General features: G+C 39.0%; 1 protein-coding gene across 1 annotated transcript in view; it reads right to left on the bottom strand.

The window, feature by feature from the left end:
• The window catches only part of sorcs3a (sortilin related VPS10 domain containing receptor 3a), a 182,053-nt gene that overhangs the window by 4,587 nt on the left and 158,821 nt on the right, over window positions 1-18,645 (bottom strand). Inside the window, exons 20-24 of the mRNA XM_088419860.1 lie at window positions 16,400-16,533; window positions 14,338-14,461; window positions 13,876-13,988; window positions 9,392-9,523; window positions 9,190-9,289 (exon numbers count right to left, since the gene is read on the bottom strand). Of these exons, the coding sequence (XP_088275986.1) occupies window positions 9,190-9,289; window positions 9,392-9,523; window positions 13,876-13,988; window positions 14,338-14,461; window positions 16,400-16,533 (603 nt within the window). The remainder of the gene's footprint in view (window positions 1-9,189; window positions 9,290-9,391; window positions 9,524-13,875; window positions 13,989-14,337; window positions 14,462-16,399; window positions 16,534-18,645) is intronic.

Consider the following 18,645-nt stretch of genomic DNA (forward strand, 5'->3'; position numbering starts at 1 on the left):
AACATTGTATCTCTCTGGTTCTGTGAATATTTAAGGTAAACGGCTAAATAGAATAACAATCATTATTTGCAATGGTATTGCAAAACCACATTCAAACTGTTATTTGATTGCAAAGTGTGATGGCACTGCAAACACATTTCGGACCAAAGATAACAGGAAATGGCCATCGTGAAAAATGTTTCAATACCTTATCTTGAATGCTGTAACTCAATTGATTGAATTTTTAACTCACTCACCTATCTTTCAAAGCAAAACTCGCCCATCTACCTACAAAGCAATTTGATGGGAACATACAAAATGAAAGTCATATTTAAACTTTTTGTGGTTACATTGTGCTTGGGATTTTTAAAATAGTACATAATCTATGACTTGAACATAATAAAATCTGAGGAAGTTTGACATCTCCATCCATCCATGCATTTCATCCGTTATGCTCCATTTCATCTGGGGTTGGGTCACTAGGGCGGCAGTCTCATCAGGGAAGACTTCCCCCTCCCAGGCCACTTCGTCCAGCTTCTCTGGGCAGTTCCCCAGACGTTGCCAGACCAGCCAAGAGACATAGTCTCTCCAGCGTGTCTTGGGTCGACACCCAGGCCTCCTCCCGAAACCCAAAACATATCTCACCAGGGAGGCGTTAGGAAGGCATGCTATATAACCAGCTGCCCGAACTCTAACTCACAAAATGTCAACTAACGAAAACTAAGCGGGCCCCCGATCAACTACGATCAACACAAAGGACATCCTTGCTCTAAATTGTCCTTAGGTGTGATTTGTGCGTGAATGGTCGTTCCTCACTGTTTGTCCTGCAATCGGCTGGCAACCAGTCAAGGATGTCCTCCAGCGATTGCCCGGAAGATTGCAACCCGAGTGAGGATAAGTGGCTACAGATAACAGATGGATGGATAATAAAGACATTATCAAAAAAAAAAAATCTAAAACAGTTAGTATCCAGTATACAACAAAATATATCTTAAATAAGCAGTCACAATATAACTTATACAATTCGTGCCTGCACGAAAATACTGGTTTTTACACCGGGTACACTTGTGCCAGTCTACCAAATCGGAGCCCCTAGTGTTTTTAATTCAGTCTCATTGGTCTATTGCAACAGTCTCTTCCATGATAATCATTGATTTTATTTTAATTTTCTTTTTTTCAAATTCATCATTAATTTGGCATCAAATAACCCTCTTTGAGCCAAAGTAATCAAATAACTCAGTTCTTGGAAACAACCTCAACTATGCAAAGAAATGATCAAACAAAGTTGTTTCATAAAACAGAGATGCTGACCAGTCAATAATGAGAAGATCATTGACATCCACAAAAAAATCCATCTGAGACCTTCTATTGATGTTAAAAGAAATCAACAACGATTCCGCTGGTAGAAGCTCCAAATAGTAGGAATTGGTAACCCCTGATAATTGAATAAAATATCTCAGATATTGCTCATTGCGTGTCAATAATTCTGGTCAACCATCTATGAACAATCAATAATTACTGGATCAAAATTACTCATTCATTAACACAATGTGACTGCCATTCAAAAGCCGCAAAGCAATTTTGAAACCAAAAAAAAAAAAAGTAAACTATCCATGGTGGTGAATAGCATTTTATTTCTATATGGATTACAGAAAAACATTCTTTCCTGACAAGGCCCATGTTGTGTTTAGGAAGGAGTTGTTTGGCTTCCTGCTCCAGGCTTGGCAAATCAAAAAATAGCCGAGGACATGGTGTGGAACAGTTGATAGCGATGCCACAAACAAGAACGGGCTCCCTGGTGGCTGCCCCCCCAAAAAAGGACAAGAAGTCCACTCTCTGCACCAAAAGGCTGTGCTACCTGAGAAAGCAGAAGTCCCAAGCCACTTCTATGCCTGGGCCGAGGTATCTGCTCACTAAGCGTCTCCTTTTTTGAGTTACGTTCTTGCTTCTCCACCTCACTCTCTCTCTTCTAGAGCAGGTGTGTCCCTGACGAGAGGGCAGAGCCACCAGCCGCGCACCTGACTACCATCAGCAATCACCGGGTTATTTAAACGCGACTGGAGCTGGGGGAAGCCGTTGGAGTATACTGTTAATCTGTCTAGTTCTCGTTCCCTCGTATGCTATTGCATCTGGTGGTGTGAGTATTTCTGTTGCTACTTTGTAAGTGCATTTTTCCTCGTATCGTTTTTTCGTATCTACTTTCCGTTTCTACGGCTTCCTCCAGGTGGCTGCCTTCCCCCCTAGTCAGACTACCGGCGTCAAGCGAGCTACTACATAGGTGTTTTTATGTCACTTTTATTTGGACTTAAACAGGCGTGTTCATTTCGAGATTTTTTGAGTTGCCCAGTTTATGTTATTCCCTTTCACGCGTGGCGTGCTCCCTTTGTTTAATGAAACCCTTATATTGAGTTTTGCACTTGTCTGTGTCTGGTCTGTGGTGGTCCAACTGTCGAGTTCTTGGTGTTACAATGTAACATTTTTTTAATGTATTTTGTGACAAAATTGTTTAAAAACCATTTAGTCATGCTCTGGTGTTGTAAAAAAATGTCTGGCCACAGTCTGAGGGACAAAATACAAAGCCCACAGGGCTGAGCGTCCAGCAGCTGCAGAGCCGGCTCTCAGTCTGTGGGGTGGGTGCCGGCTGTCACCCCGCCTCCAGGCATAGACTGGGCTGACGCCACATGTATTGAAAGGGATAAGTAAAAGACAGATTCATTAAATAAATATGTATGCTGTTCAAGCACAGTGTCTGTGACTTTGCTTTGTCCTCTTGTCCTTTATTTATTGTTTGCTCTGATCTCCACCAATGTTGCTCCTGAACCCTGGCCTGCGGCGCAGTGCCTAGATTGCGCCTTTCAAAACAAGTGGGCAAGTGTTTCTCCGAAGTGTAATGGAGGTCTTCAGACGGAAAAGGGTGGAATGCCCTCTTTGGGTCGGGGAGAGGTCCTGCCCCAAGTGGAGGAGGTTAAATATCTTGGGGTTCATGCGTGAGGGTAGGATGGAACGGGAGATCGACAGGCAGATTGGTGCAGTGTCAGCTGTGATGCAGGCGCTGTACTGGTCTGTCGCGGTGAAGAGCGATCTGAACCAAAAGGAGGAGCTCTCTATTTACCTTTGATTTAGATTCCTGCCCTCACCTATGGTCACGAACTGTGCACCGTGACCGAAAGAACGAGATCTTGGATACAAGCGGTCGAAATGAGTTTCCTCTACAGAGCGTCTGGGCTCTCCCTTCGAGACAGGGTAAGATGCTCGGGCATCTGGGAGTGACTCAGTGTAGAGCTGCTGCTCCTCAACGTTGAAAGGAGCCAGTTGGGGTGGTTCGGGCACCTGGTTAGGATGCCTCCTGGACATGTCCCTGCTGATGTGTGCATGTCCCACTGGGAGGAGGCCCCGGAGACGACTCACGACACGTTGGAGGGACTATGTCTCTTGGTTGGCCTGAGGATCATCCTGGAGGAGCTCAACCAAGGATCTGGACCAAGTGGCTAGGGAGAGGGAAATCTGGGCTTCCCTGCTGAAGCTGCTGCCCCTGTGAGCCCACCCCAGAAAGGCGGAAGATAATGGATGGATGGATGAATGGAAGTGTTCCTCTAGATGCCCACGTGTTGCAGGTTAGTTACCCATGGTAAGCGAACAATCAGTGCTGAACAAATCACTGGAAGCAGGTAATGCTGTGGATGGTCGACAAGGGCAACGTAACCATGGGTCACCCGCCTGCCATTGCATATAATAGCCCAACACGGGCTCCACATAGGAATAGAATAGACTGCCTCTATCTCTCTTAAGCTTGGTTTCTGCTTGACGCGTGACGGCTCTGCGCGGAAATGAGAGGCGCGGAATCTAGCTGGCACACGTTTTGCAGCTCTTTATACTCGGTGCAGCTTGCCCCTGCAGTCAGCAGGTATTCTTTCATAATTCAGGTGGCAGTAAATAGCATCTACAGCAGGCATGTGAAACATACGGCCCGCAGGCCTGACCGGGCCCATTGGATGGTTTTATCCAGCCCGGCATAAATTTCTGAGTTAAAACAAAAAAGCGAGTCTCTAGTTATTTTCTATCAAAAGTTATGATTTTTTTAAAGAAAAACAAAACAAATGCTCCCTAGATAGGAGTAAATGTGTAAAAAAAAAAAGCACACGTTCAGCAGGCAGCATTGTCGCAAGATAGTTAATAAGATAGAAGTGTTAGAAATAAACCTACACAACGTGACGGGTTCAGGTAATACCGGTGATATTGCTTCCCCATTCACCGCTGCTAAACATGTTATCGGTCAACGCACCTTTCCCAAAATGGCACTGTCAAAAAAAAGAGTGGACACAGAGTGCAGAGTTTTCCTGGAAAAATGGAGTGAGAATTATCTATTCACAGAGGTGAATACAAAACCAGTGGGCTTGGTATGTAATCAGCAAGTTGCAGAGTTCAAAGAGTTTAATATTCGGTGCCTCTATGACACTTATCATAAAGATAAGTATGACCACTTGAAAGCAAAACTATCGCAAGACAAGCAAGATAAACAAATTGGCAGATGGTCTAAAGAAGCAGCAGTCTACTTTCACTCGTAGCCGCGATATCAGTGATGGGGCTGTGAGAGCCAGCTACTTTATTGCCAACGAGCTGGTGCAGGCATTCAAGCCATTTTCTGTTCGTAAAAACATGCATGCTGAATGAAGACCGCAGAAATGGTGTGACCCGATAAGCGACCAGCCTTTGCCAGTATCCGTCTAATGAGGAACACTGCTGCAAATAGGGTGACAGAGCTACAGAGAGAGAAATATAGAGAGCGAAAAGTGTGATGACACAAAATTAATTTGCACTCAGAAATACAGATAATCAAAATAAGATTAATCTGGTTTCATATTAAAGACGATTAATACTGTGCATAGTAGTTTGATCTGATGTAACCTAATCTTATTGCCCATGCACTCTTATAAGATTTATTTTGTGTTTCTTTTTTTTACTTCAAAGCAGGATGACAATTAAGGCAAAACATGTCAGAGCGCCCACTTGAGTTTGTTTAGTGCGGTGAGTTGGTTCAGGTGTAAAATTGCATTCAGTCAACTGTTAAAATAAACCAGTTGTTAACACATTCACCGCCAAACATGAAAATCTTTTTTTTTTTCAATTCCATTGTTTGTGAATAAATGGGTTGTGCTTAGAACAGATCCCTTGTCGTTTGTGATTATAATGTGTAGGGTAGGCTGAATGATAAAACCTAGTACTGAAAAACAAAGCTAAGTATTTGGGGTTGACGTTCTTTTGCTGACCGGGTCCACCTGAGAAAAGAAGGTCTGGATACGGCCCCAGAGCCAAAATGAGTTTGACATACCTGACATAAATGATAATTTACAGAACGCAGCATTGAGCTTGTATTAGATGACCCATATAGCAACTGAATCAGGGGTGTCAAACATACGGCCCACGTCCTGGCCCGCAAACGGGTTTAAACCAGACCATGAGATCATTTTGTGAAGTACCAAAATGAGATAAATTTTTTCATAAATGAAGAACTTGAAAAGTTTTTTGATTAAAAGTAATGTTAATATTTTATGATTGATAGGGATGTTGTACTTGCTTTATTTTGGGCGGTATTAAAAATGAAGAATAATGTTGAAGTTTTTGTTTTAAAGTTAAATCAATGTATACCATGATTTTATTGGTCCAACCCACTTGGAAATAGATTTTCCTTCACGTGGCCCGCGAGCTTAAAAGAGTTTGACACTCATGGTCTACAGGATACAACCAACACTTCTCTATAACAGGGGTAGAGAACCCTAGTCGATTATAACAATCTAAAAATTCTTTGAAGCTTTTTTTTTTTTTTCCCAACAAACTCCTCATCTCTCCCTAGTTGTTTATGGTATTTAGGTCATGGTAGTCCTTTTCAGCTGAATAATAAAGGTGTTTGTACTGGCAAGCTTCCATGAGGAATCGTTTATCAGACATGTTTTCCAAGCTGAAAGAAGATCTGGAAGGTACACATTGTGGAAAATCTGGCCCGCATGGAGGGGCTTGATTACTGAAATGACGTCATTTTGATGCAATGAGTCGTGTGGAGTTTGCGGATGCATCAAGCATAAACGAAGAGACCGGCTCAAATTAAGTTTGGTTCTTTTTTGTTTTGTTTTTACTTCTGAGTAAAAATCGGCTCATAAAATATTCATGTGGAATAGGGATTCTCATTTAATTGTTTAAAATAAGCAGCACCTGCATGGAGAGGGTTTTTGTAATAGATATAAAACAAAATTAGGAAATTGGAGGTCTGTAAAGAAACAGGAAGGGCTCTTCACTGTGGGCTCTTCCATGAACACCGGCAGGGAAAATGTTCAATGAAACTCTGCTGATTTGAAACCTTCTGACTGTGAGTGGCCAGACGGGCAGCATTCCAGTGATGATGGTGACTGCTGTCATCACGCTGACTGCACTGCTGCAATCTCAACAGCTGTCTGTAGGAAAGACTTTACTCTACATGTCTGAAAACCATGACCAATTAAGCCAGCAATTCATAAAAAATGTTCCTATTCTTGCTCATTTCAACCTGTAAAATTGATCTTTACAAGGTTTATCGTTCTGTTATCCGATCATGGTTTTTTCTTCATCATTGCTCACATGTATTGACAATGCATTCCAAACTATTGTGCCAATTAATTTCAAACATGTCTAAGGTACAAGTGGAAAAGGGTCACTTTGGTGCTGATTGCTAAACTAGCAAGAAGACATTACAATGCTTGCCTTCTTTCTTAAGTGACATTGACTGAGATGATCAATCAGTCTCCTCCCAATTTTGGGGCATCCCAAGATTTGTTGAAACCCAATATAAATAACACTTTAAATCAGTGGTCCCCAACCTTTTGATCACCAGGGACCGGTCAACGCCTTACATTTATATTGTGGAACGGGGGGGGGGGTATGTAATGTATGTAATATCAACAGCGGCCAGAGGTGGTGCTAAAAGTTTTCAATGTCACAATCTCGCAGTGGCCGAGACCGTGCTAAATATTGTGCTGACAATGCTGCGCTATCGTTAGCTTAGCACAGTAACTACGGTTCAACAGCTGTTAAGTGAAGCAAACGCTGCACATACCAGTTGTCTCAAGTTCTCACTTCCGCCTTTCTACAAGCCAGGTGAATGCTCTTGCTTGGCTCCGTATTGTAATGAAAACTTAGCTGGCCGTGTTGGATCGCTCCTGGTGACCGCAAAGCGGCCGCCATGATTCATTCCTGCCCCCTGCGTGAGCCGTTAAATGTTCCCGAAGTTGATTGGCTGTCGCGACGCGAAACGCGGAAAAAGTAAAAAGAAAAAAAAAAAACTTCACACGAAAGGCGAAATTTCGCATCGCTCCATTCGCGACGTGCATTCGTGCCCAGTCAAGCGAACTCCATTGTCTACAATACAAAACTCTCCGCTTTTTCGTCTCGTTCACGTTCGATGCGCGTGTACCATTAAACTAAATCCTCTCCAAAACAATATTTCAGGTGCAGCCCACGTGGCCCGGTACCAGTTGATCCACGGACTGGTACCGGTCCACAGACCAGGGGTTGGGGACCACTGCTTTAAATCACTATTTATTTCAAAACATTTTTTTTCATACAGGCCTAATAAATAAGTGCCATTGTTCAACACAATCAACTGTCCCAAAAATTCACTCTTCCTGTAGCAAAAAAGTGGAAGATTCAAGCAACCAGATAGATAGTTAGATGCCAAGACTGAGAACTGAGAAGAATAGAGTGGTTGCCTGCCATTTCTGTCATTAGTTGCTGAAACATGGACATGATAGTCCTCACTTTTATACGACTTTCCGGGGGCAAAGCAAGGAAGTATGTTTCCTGCTCAACCAAAGTTGACCATCTGGACTAGGACAAGAGCATTGACAGGAAGATGATCTGGAAAGAATTTCAGGCACTCCCCTTCTATAAAACAAAGCGGCACTGATGGACAGTCCTAAATGACCATAGTTAGGTGTAATTTTTGTGTAAAACCTAACATTGAGGCAATCGGCGTTATCTATAATTAAAGCCAATAAGTTCCGCTAGGTGGAAAAACATTCAGAACATGTTTATATGCATCTTTAAACTTAACAGGCCTGTTTGTGAAAAAAATCATTAAACAGTGAAATGGCAAATTGCTTGAACTGACACACACAGAGAATTTAAGTTGTTCATAGTACTTTGACGAGATAAACATGTTATTGTTGAGTGGGGGATGCCCCATAAAAAAAACTGTTATCAGGACACTCTCTCCTGGATAGAATTTTTCCAGAGACTACAAGGCTACCCGCTCTCCGACTACCAAGTGCCCTGAGACTGATAAACAGACTGCACCTTTTCCAACTGGGACAGTTTGCTTATGTATCAGCTTACACAAATCTATCTCACACAAACACATACACAGACACCACATCGGCCGTCTTAACTCAACACCTCTGTTGTTGTGGAATTAAACCCACGAGACGTGACTGCCGCTTGAGGAAGCGCCGGACTTGGCCGCGTCAAGGTCCCCCTTCCCCGCCGCCCCTTCACAGTCACATGTTGTGCGAGATATGTTTTAGTGTTTTTGTTGGGGCATGTATGGGGATTTTTTTTTTCCCAGGCATGAGCCATGCCCTTTGTTTGGGGCATGGTTGAAAACTTGATTTCTTCCCCCGTTCAGTCAATTGTATTGTATGTTTCTTGGACAGTTTGAGCTTGTTAAGTCAGAATTTCATATTTTGTTTTAATGCCGGTGCAAGGAGAACAAGACTGTTTTATCTTACTAAAAAGAAGCTCACAGAAGAGGAGACATTCACATTTGGAATCACGTATGACGAAGGGGCACGATGGAGAGCAATTTACGGAAGCGGGTGCATTGCACGTCACACCCAGACTTATTTACGATGGAAAAGACTGGGGCGAAATTGTTACATGCTGCAGGACATGCCTCAAGCCAGAGACAGTGAATAGACTGTGTTTCCTTGCTAAAAATGCATTTAAAAAAATAAATATAAATGTATCACTAATCCCAGCTTTTAAGAGTACAAAACTAATGTTGTAAAATATATTTAAAAAGGGCACTTTTTAGTGAAAGTCTCATGAATGAACAATTCACTTTAAAAAAAACAATCACTAGAAAACACCACACATAAACTTTGAAGAGACTTTTCTGCCCTGTGAGTTTTCAACAGTGATATCTTCATCAATGCATTTTTCATATTGCTGAAGAAAATCTCTTACCCAATGTCAGCTGTGTGTTATATACAATCACCCTCACGCCAGGCTTGAGTTCAAACTCCACCAGATTCTGGTTCAGTGCATTTACAATTACATTTGAAATCTGTAAAGAAAATGTAGAAGGGTTTTATACATTTTTTTTCATCAACAATCAGGTTTGATCTGGTTTTGTCAATTAAATACAAAATAAAGTTGTCACTCATACTCGTTCTAGATCTTCCTCACTCTTTTTCTTGTCAAGTGACTGGTTTTTGTGTGGTAACAGGAAAAGTTCAGCAGCAGTCGGAATTCCAGGGAATACGGCAACCCAAAGCTGTTCTTCTGGGAACTCAGTCACCTGAAGAAAATCAAGAATAACTGATGCAGACTGCAAATCATTTTTTTAGGAAAGGGACACATGTTCTCTGATGAAATGCTGAAATACTTTTATACAGATGTTTGACAAATGCAAACGTAATATGTTTGAACTTAACATAGAATGGCAACAATGTATTTGTGAGCGCAATAATGGAAAATGTACACATCTAATAAATACGGACGAGATAAAAAAGAAACATTAAATAACTTAAATGCCATTTATGTCATTGCTTTTACCCTCTTGATCATTATTAAAAACTATGAACAAGAACTCATAATGTGTCAGATAAAGTTTCACAAAGTTTGGAAAAACATTTGATCCCAAAATTAATTTCGATCCGGACTGTTACTAACATAAAATGTACTTAATTATGGCTGTGAATATGACACAAATGATCAATTTAATGATAAAATTCACATGGATAAAGCACTCATACATTTTAACAGCATAAATCTCTACAAAAGTATACTTAGTATTAAAGACTACTTAAGTAAGATGAATATGTTTCAAATAATAGCAATATCAGAATTGTGACTATATAATGATAAGAGAAGTGCAAATGAAAGCAAATAAAAACAGTTTATAATGATGGAGGAGGAGTTGTACTCTATGTGGATAAGTCACTGACATGTAATAAGATTGTACCAAATGTAATCATCAGCTGTGTATATAGAACTCCAGGAGCTTGTCTGGTTATTTTCAACGACACTCTACCCAATATGCTTGATCATCATAACGACAAAAAAAAAAGGGGGAATACTTTATGGAAATTTTATGTGAATACATTGTGGAGATTTTAACATTGTTAAATTGAAAGGACAATCGAAAACAATAAATGTCATTATTAAAATGCGTAGCAATTGCATTATTCCAGTTATTGTGACAACCTACTAGAATAACAACAGATACATCCACAATAATAGATAATATATTTATAAATAAAATTGACCATGGATTAGCAAGTGGACTTCTAACAAATGACAAACGATCACTTGCAGATTGTTTTAATCTCCCAAAATTGCAACACAAAATTAAAGCCAATAAATTATACATCAGAAAAAGAAGAACACAGTGCCATCGCTGCTTTCAAACAAGATCTAGAAAAGCAAAATTCGGAGGCGTTCTCAAAAGCTGATGCTAACTTTGCTTACCAAATTTTTTTTTCAATTATAACTTCTCTGTACGATAAACACTGTCCAACCAAAACAAGTATCAAGCGTCAAGTCTCAAGCAAACCTTGGATGACGAAAACTATAGAAAATGCATGTAAAAAGCAAAACATATTATATCAACATTCCTTAAAATCAAGAACTAAAGAGTCTGAACTAATTTATATGGGTACAAGAACAAAATAGTAAATATAACAACAAGCAAGAGAAAATATTACTCACTATTAGAGCAGAACAGGAATAATACACAGAAGACATGGTGATTATTAAATTATATAATCAAGAATGGCAACAAAATAGCTGACGATCCTGAATATTGACAAAACATATAACACATGGATTCAACAAATATTTTATTAATATAGTTGGTAAACTAGCAAATAAAACTTTAGCCAATAAAAGAAATTTAAATAAAACGTGTGAAGAGTAATCCCTCTACTATGTTCTTCAGTGCTGTAAAAGACAGTCTTAAATATGTCAAAATATTGATAAAAACACAGATTGTTTCAAAATTGATATAATATTATTAAAAGATATTATAGAACAATGTATTACAATGTAATGTAATGTATTGCATCCATTTACATATATCTGTAACTTGTCACTTAAAACTGTTTTTTTTCCCATCGCAAATTAAAAACTACAAAATTAGTTAAATCCACAAAGGTGGAGACAAACCCAAAGATTTGATAATTTCATAGAGAAAAATAATCTCTTAAATGAAAACCAATGTGGCTTGAGAAAAAAAAATATCCACCTCTCTGGCTGTATTGGATATGGTGGAAGAAATTGCTACAAGGATTGATTAAAAAAAAAAAAAATAAAATAAAAAATAAAAAAATAATTTACTATAATGAATTTAATTTACTCCAAAAAACATTTCATGCAATTGATCGCACTATATTAATCGAATTATTAAGGTAGGTATGGTATATGAGTATTGTATATGGTATATACAACTGGATAAAGAGTTACTTAGATGATAGAAATCAGTAAGTAGAGTTACCAATGGAAAATGATGATGGAAAATATTGGAACCTTGTTCGTCACACTTTCTGTTGTTTCCTTGGGGAAGGCTGTTTATTCAAAATTAAATCTGAGGTATGATACAGACAGAGAGGGTTGTTTTTTTTAAACATATTTGTTCATGTAATATAGTCAGATTATGTTAGTTTGGTCATACATGAACATGTATGAAAAAAAATGTTTTCCCGTGTATTAAAACATGGTTGAGATTTAAAATGTGCTTTACATTTGTTTCTGATCACATTGTTTGTCAGCCTGCTTCCAAAACACCTGTTATCTGGACTCTGTCCCCTAGATGGATTCTTACTAGACAATTGAATCTCAATACCCCCCTCGTACTATGTGCTCTTTAAAACTGATAAACGGACAATGCTGGCAACTTTTTCCTACTGGTACAGTCTGCTTGGCCTGGTTTTACACACACACACACACACACGCGCACGCACACACCCACACACATACAGAAACCACATCAACCAACACAAATTCAACACCTTTGTCAACCCTGAATTTCCGACCACATGCAGTGACAAGCTCTGGCTACACCTGGATCTGGCCGCTAGTTAGCATGATTTGGGTCAACACACGCACACTGCCCTCCTCATTGACATGTTTGTCTCGATATTTGTTGGCAGGTTTTTGTTTATGGACGTGTGAGGATTATGCTATAGCTCTCACGAGAAAAATGGAAGAAGACTTTTTTTTTCCCTCCTTGTATCCTGTGTTTGTCTTTTCTTATCTAAGATATTTGAGAAACGCACAACGGTACTGAATTATGTCGCCTTGTACTTGTGCAAGGGTAGTGACAAAGATCTATCTATCTGCCTTAGTTAGAATCAAGAAATTCGAAGAAGGCTAGCCTAGCCTACTAAGAAATATGGACATAACACTCAAAGGTAAATAAATCCTTTTTATATGTTTATTTATTATGTTTTCTGATTGTATACACATGTATTATATATACGTAACACTTACTATACTATTTTGGTAGCAATTTTTAATAGGTATGAAAAATTTAGATGTTTTTACCTGGGGTTCTAAACCCATTAGCTATTTAACAAAGGTTTGGATTGCCCGCCATACTGAATTCGTCTTATGAGCCCAACCATGGAACAGATTAATCCCTTAACACGGGGGCCCACTGTATGTTTTTTTAGCCATTTTTTAATCAATTAGCAGTCAAAATGTAATTTTTGGTCATTTCAAAAAGAATTTGTTCCATTTTTTTTTTTTTTTTTTCAAAATGGGATTCAATTGACAGCGACCACTGTATATATAACAAATCAGGTGAGAAACTCAATGGCATTTCACACTGGTAAATAATATATTAGGGTGAGATAAGCAGAGGCTTTGGTCATGCAAACATGTGGGAAACATTTCCCCCTGGTGATAGGATGACAACGTGCTCCATTTGAAGTGTAGTGTCGCCGGCTTTTTAAATGTTCATATCGCCGAGGATCAGCTTAATTAATTGTGGCAACCAATATCGTGATTGCGACTAAAATTCCATTTATTGTACAGCCCTAAATACTTGGGGTGAAAATTTTAGCAATGATCTACAGCAGAATATTCACCAAAATGAGCTAATGCAAGATCAGCCTTCATATCCCCGCGCTGTTTATGCAGTTTTATTATGTGTTTGTTCAGATATTGCTGTGTAAAATATGGTAATTATCCTCAAACCTCCAACAATTTCAGTACGCGCACGCACACAACCACGCAGGCAACCACAGATATGCACTCGGACACACACAGCACACACAATAAGACATCAATAGATCCCTTCTAAGCTCTCATGCTCAGAAGTTAGCAAATCACCTTATACAGTGTGTGTGAGACTTAAAATTAAGGAATCTAAACTCATGAGATAATTTCCTGGAGGAAAAGTGAAGCAGAGGCTTCTTCACACCTGTCTGATGATGAATCACAAGGTGGCCCGAGGGTTTTCTCTTGCCGCGCCAATGACTTCAAAGTATTGGACAGCACAGATAATAGGCATATCGAAACTAATTGAGAAAAGCCTAGGCAAGAAGTCATACAGCTGATACAAAGATATGTAAAAGCATATCAAAGACAGTGACAGGGAAGGTAGAAGGAAAAAGAGGGGGCGTCAGTGAGCAAATGAAAATCACTCACTTGGAGAAGAGCTTTCTTAATTACTCTCCCCACATCCTGCCTCCAGTCGGATAAATCAGGGTTGAACTCATCCAGATTTGGGGAGAATGATAAAAGAAGAGATTTGAAGAATTCTGCCAAGGAGAGACAAGGAAGAACAGATTTTAATTCATATGAATGACGAGGCGGTGTTCATCTATTAATGTCAAGTCCTACTACCTGTCAATTGCTCATATGTAGTCGCTTTTTTATCATTTGTAATCCCTGCACAATATTTTGACCGCAGCACAGATTACGGTCAATATGCAAACGGTACTGCTCATTGAGAATAAATTATCCCTTTACACAGATACTGTACTTGCAGTCAAACTCCAATATTCCTGGTAAGACATTCACAATTATGTACAGGCTATCAGTGTGCCTTAGATGGCAGCTTTTCAATGAACTATGAATTGTGATTTTTAAGAAAAACTACAGACTCACCTCTAACTGCAATGATTTTGGTATCTTGGAATATGAGGTTAGCTGCAGCTACTTGAACAGTGAGAGAATAAATCCCCTCAATGGTAAAGGTGTATGAGATACTTCCATCCAAAGTGACTATTGGCTGCACACAAACAGAAAGATCTCAATAAATCACAGCTAATAGTTTATATCAAAATACATCGCATTTCCCCCCTTGTGGAACCTAATCTCAGATAGAAATTATGTATACAAATTTTCTTCCATGTTTATGTAAGATGTTTATATATATATATATATATATATATATATATATATATATATATATATATATATATATATATATATATATATATATGGCCTAATATAACATGACATTATCATAACTATAATAAACTATAATAATTAAAATAACAATAATAAAAGTAATTTTTTTTTTTAATTTTTACTAAATATATACATTTTATATATAAAATGATTCTCCATGTTCCGTGCTTTTCCTGTCCATTTGGTTACGATCCTTCAAGTGCTGTACTTTTGTATTAAGAGTTTTTAGTCAATTAGAATTCAGCTAACTTGTGTCGCCAGGCTGTATGAAATCTGCCTTCGCCCGAAACTAGGGCTAGGCCTTTGCTTCAACAGGTGCGGGCCTTCTGTGCCGTGTGTAAAGATACATGTTAACGGACCCATATTTTTAATAGACTGCTGCAATAGCCAATCGAGTCATAGGATCGCCATCTAGAGACCTCATGGTAAACGTGACGTGACTGGATGCTCATTGCAGGAAGGTGGTGCAATATTGATCCACCATGTTTATCGTTGGAAGTAGTTCAATGAAGTTATTTGAAAAAAAAAAAAAAAAACATGTTGCTCAACCAAGAGTAACCATGAGGCATAGCGTACATCAAAGCCAGACCTGTGGACATTTCACAGAAAATTCAAATCTACTCTCTTTTCTTTTTTTTTTTTTTTAGACGGACAATGGCTGAAGAAGAGCAAAACAGAAACTGGACCGATACTACTACCAGCATTGGGGTCCATGTCAATACAGAAGAATTTGTTATTGGAAATGAAACACAGAAACTCTACAAGCTAGTCACTGAAGACTTTCTGAGGAAAGAAAGAAGAATGGATTTCATATTAAAACAAGTTGAAGACGCGCGTTTTGGGGAGTCGAGCATTTGATTTATTTTTTCATTTTTAATATGTTTTCATTATTTAATATTTTCACATTCAATTAGTGGTATTGAAATAAATTAATGCTCTTATATCAAAGTGTGATTTGTAATATAGCGCTCAAGCTTGTTAAAGCTTGACTGCTTTTGCTGTGGCTTTCTTTTGTGGAGTTGACTTTTTTCACTTTTGGGTTCATGTTATTTTTCCTTGGCGTCTGTCGTTAGCGTAATTTGTGTCACCTGTCATGAGCGTGTTCCAGCTCTAGCCACCCCGTCTCTCCTTCTGTCCAGCTGTTTCGTGTTTGCGTAAATGTTGTCCTTTAAACTGCCAGTTTAGTTATATAGTATAATGTCTATGTTTAACGTCGTTGTTTTTGCCGTCCGCAGCACTTGTGCCAGTTCCGCAAATTCCCTGTTTCGCTATCGTTGTTCGCCCCTTGAGTTTGGTTTTGGTTTTTATTTATGTCGTTAATTTTGATACGGCGTTTTTTTTTTTTTTTTTTTTTTCCGCCAAGCTTCTGCGAGTAATACATATTTTTGTTGAGCTCATCTCATATCCTGCCTCTCTGCATTTTGGATCCAGCTTCCCACACCCATCACCCACATGCCGCGCCGATATGACACTTGGTGGCCTTCATGAAACTTTTTGGACAAATAATTTACAGTTATTATTATTTTAGTCTCAGCAGTATCACGTATAAATGCTCCGGAACATAGCCTGTGTAGACCAGTAATGCATATGTGTGCGCATGAGGGGTCACAGAAGGCCTAAGTGTGAAATGCACGGACCGCCAAGATATATATATATATATATATATATATATATATATATATATATATATATATATATATATATATATATATATATATATATATATTTTTTTTTTTTTTTTTTTTACCAGAGTTACCTCAGTGGTGTTGCCAAGCCACCAGAAGTAGGTGACTGTGCGTGGATGAGTCGGTAGGACAACTGCTGAGATGTTCACCTCCTTGTTTCTTATGACAACAAAAGGAGCAAGAAGCTGGACTTGCTCCACAGGACCTGAAAAAAGAAGTATACAAGCAAGTAAAGAACAATTGCTATCCTTAAGCTTATTTACAGGACTTAACAAAATATAGCTGTAGTCTGTCCCAAAATGAGCATCTAAAAATTTATTGCGAACTTGGGTCTTAAGAAAAAATTGTCTCATCCAATTTTAAAATAGAGGACTTGTTTTTTTATTAAATGTACAGTGTGTTCAAAATTGTCTTATTTTGAGAATTATGGAGAGCAGAAAGATTTTTGCATTTGTAAAAGAAAAAAAAAAGGTCCTTACACTGAAGGTCCTTACACTCTGACCAATCTCAAGTCTCAAGTTTGCATCAAAAGATCGTGCTGACAATGAAGGGACAAGGTGTAAGATTTAGACTGTTTTTTACTACGGACAGCAGGAGGTGCAGCATTTACCAATGTCCATAGCGATAACAAACATGGTCGCCTCCGGAGGAATGCCTCCCCCCATGTAATAAAATTTCATTGTAACTAGACCTATGATTATATTGAAAGCATACTGTTGGTTGTTAAAAACACATTTATTTGCAAGTTTTTGAAATGTATAAACATTTAATTTATTACGTTTTAATGAAAAACGGTGTAAATCTCACACATTGTCCCTTTAAGTCATGATTATAACAAATATATATATATATATATATATATAATATTGCGATCAATGTTTTCAAATATTAAGTACATGCACAATTGTGTTGGTATAAATCTGCATCCACAGCATGGAAGTGTATTTGTATTCCATATTTATGTTGTACGTGATGACGTCTTAACAGATAGTATTTGTTTTGATGTGTTTAATATTCGGTGTACATAAAAATCTGTCCCAGGGTTTGGTTGGTTTACAGTAAGCGAAGTATAATGTTTTTGCAGAGATGTAGTACATGATTTTCATGGTAAAAGCCAAATAATCGGTTTGTTAAGCACTATAGTCCGGGTGTTCTCTAAAGGCTTTTGTTAGCAGTCAGCCTCCTCATGCAAAACTAATCTTTATCCCAGCTTTGACATGCCCCTTGGTATGCTCTGTATCGGAAAGTGTGACTAAATTGCTTTTATATGTGGTTTTCAGCGTTTAAGTACAAATATCACCAGCTAAAACGATCACCACCAGAAATGTGTTAGCAAGGACATCATGACTAAATGGGCAGCAAAGTGATGTCATGTATGTCATGTTTGCACATCTGGTGCAGAGTTTGGGAGTTCAAATCTGGCCTTCCTGTGTGGGGTATTAAAGTTCTCGTGCCTGTGTGTGTTTTCTCAGACACTGATTTTCTCCCGTACTCAAAAAGCTTGGATGGTAAATTAATTGAAACTCCAAATTGGTCGTAAAAATGAATAGTTGTCTAGCTGTACCACACGATTGGCTTCAATCCAGTTTCGGCAGTACATTGTCTCTCATCAATGACAATGTCAATGACAGCGAATGTGACCTTGTCCTTGACATTTTATACAAGGCCATGACCCCATCTATGTAGAATGACAAGTATGGAAGTCGAACCCCTGTGTGTCTTTCTTTTGGACACAAACTTTTTTTTTCTTTTATCACAATCCACTGTGCATCAGAGTGTGGTGACTGGCAGCTAACTCTCCCCGCAGCCCCGACATCTCCACCCACTCCCCTCGCCCGCTCCCCACAATGCAAGTTTTCTTAAAGGGCTTTGCTCAGCTTTGTTTGTCATTCCTACATGCATTTGCTCACACACCACCCCTCTCCTCCGCATAACTCTCTCACTCACAGTCACAATTGCACCGCCTTTACGTCGTAAAAAGTTGTTACCAAAACGTCCTCATATGATGCCATGCCTCGTTGGGATAGAGTGACAAGCAGTGGTTTAGTTTTAATCAAAGGGGCCTGAGTGTAATAAGACTGTTCGGCCCTCTACACACTAACCTGACGATGGGATATCGCAGCTCCCTGGTGCGTCAGCCTATGACTTAGGCCAGAGGTGTCTAAACTCGGTCCTCAAGGACCGGTGTCCTGCATGTTTTCCATGTTTCTTTCCCTGGCACACCTGATTCAAATGATCAGGAAGGCTGTTAGGCTTCTGCAGTGCTTGCTGATGAGCTGATCGTTTGAATCAGGTGTGTGGAAAGAAATCTGGAAAA

Source organism: Hippichthys cyanospilos, chromosome 7, assembly GCF_059441005.1.
Source record: "Hippichthys cyanospilos isolate Australia breed blue-spotted pipefish chromosome 7, RoL_Hcya_1.0, whole genome shotgun sequence".
Classification (NCBI taxonomy): domain Eukaryota; kingdom Metazoa; phylum Chordata; class Actinopteri; order Syngnathiformes; family Syngnathidae; genus Hippichthys; species Hippichthys cyanospilos.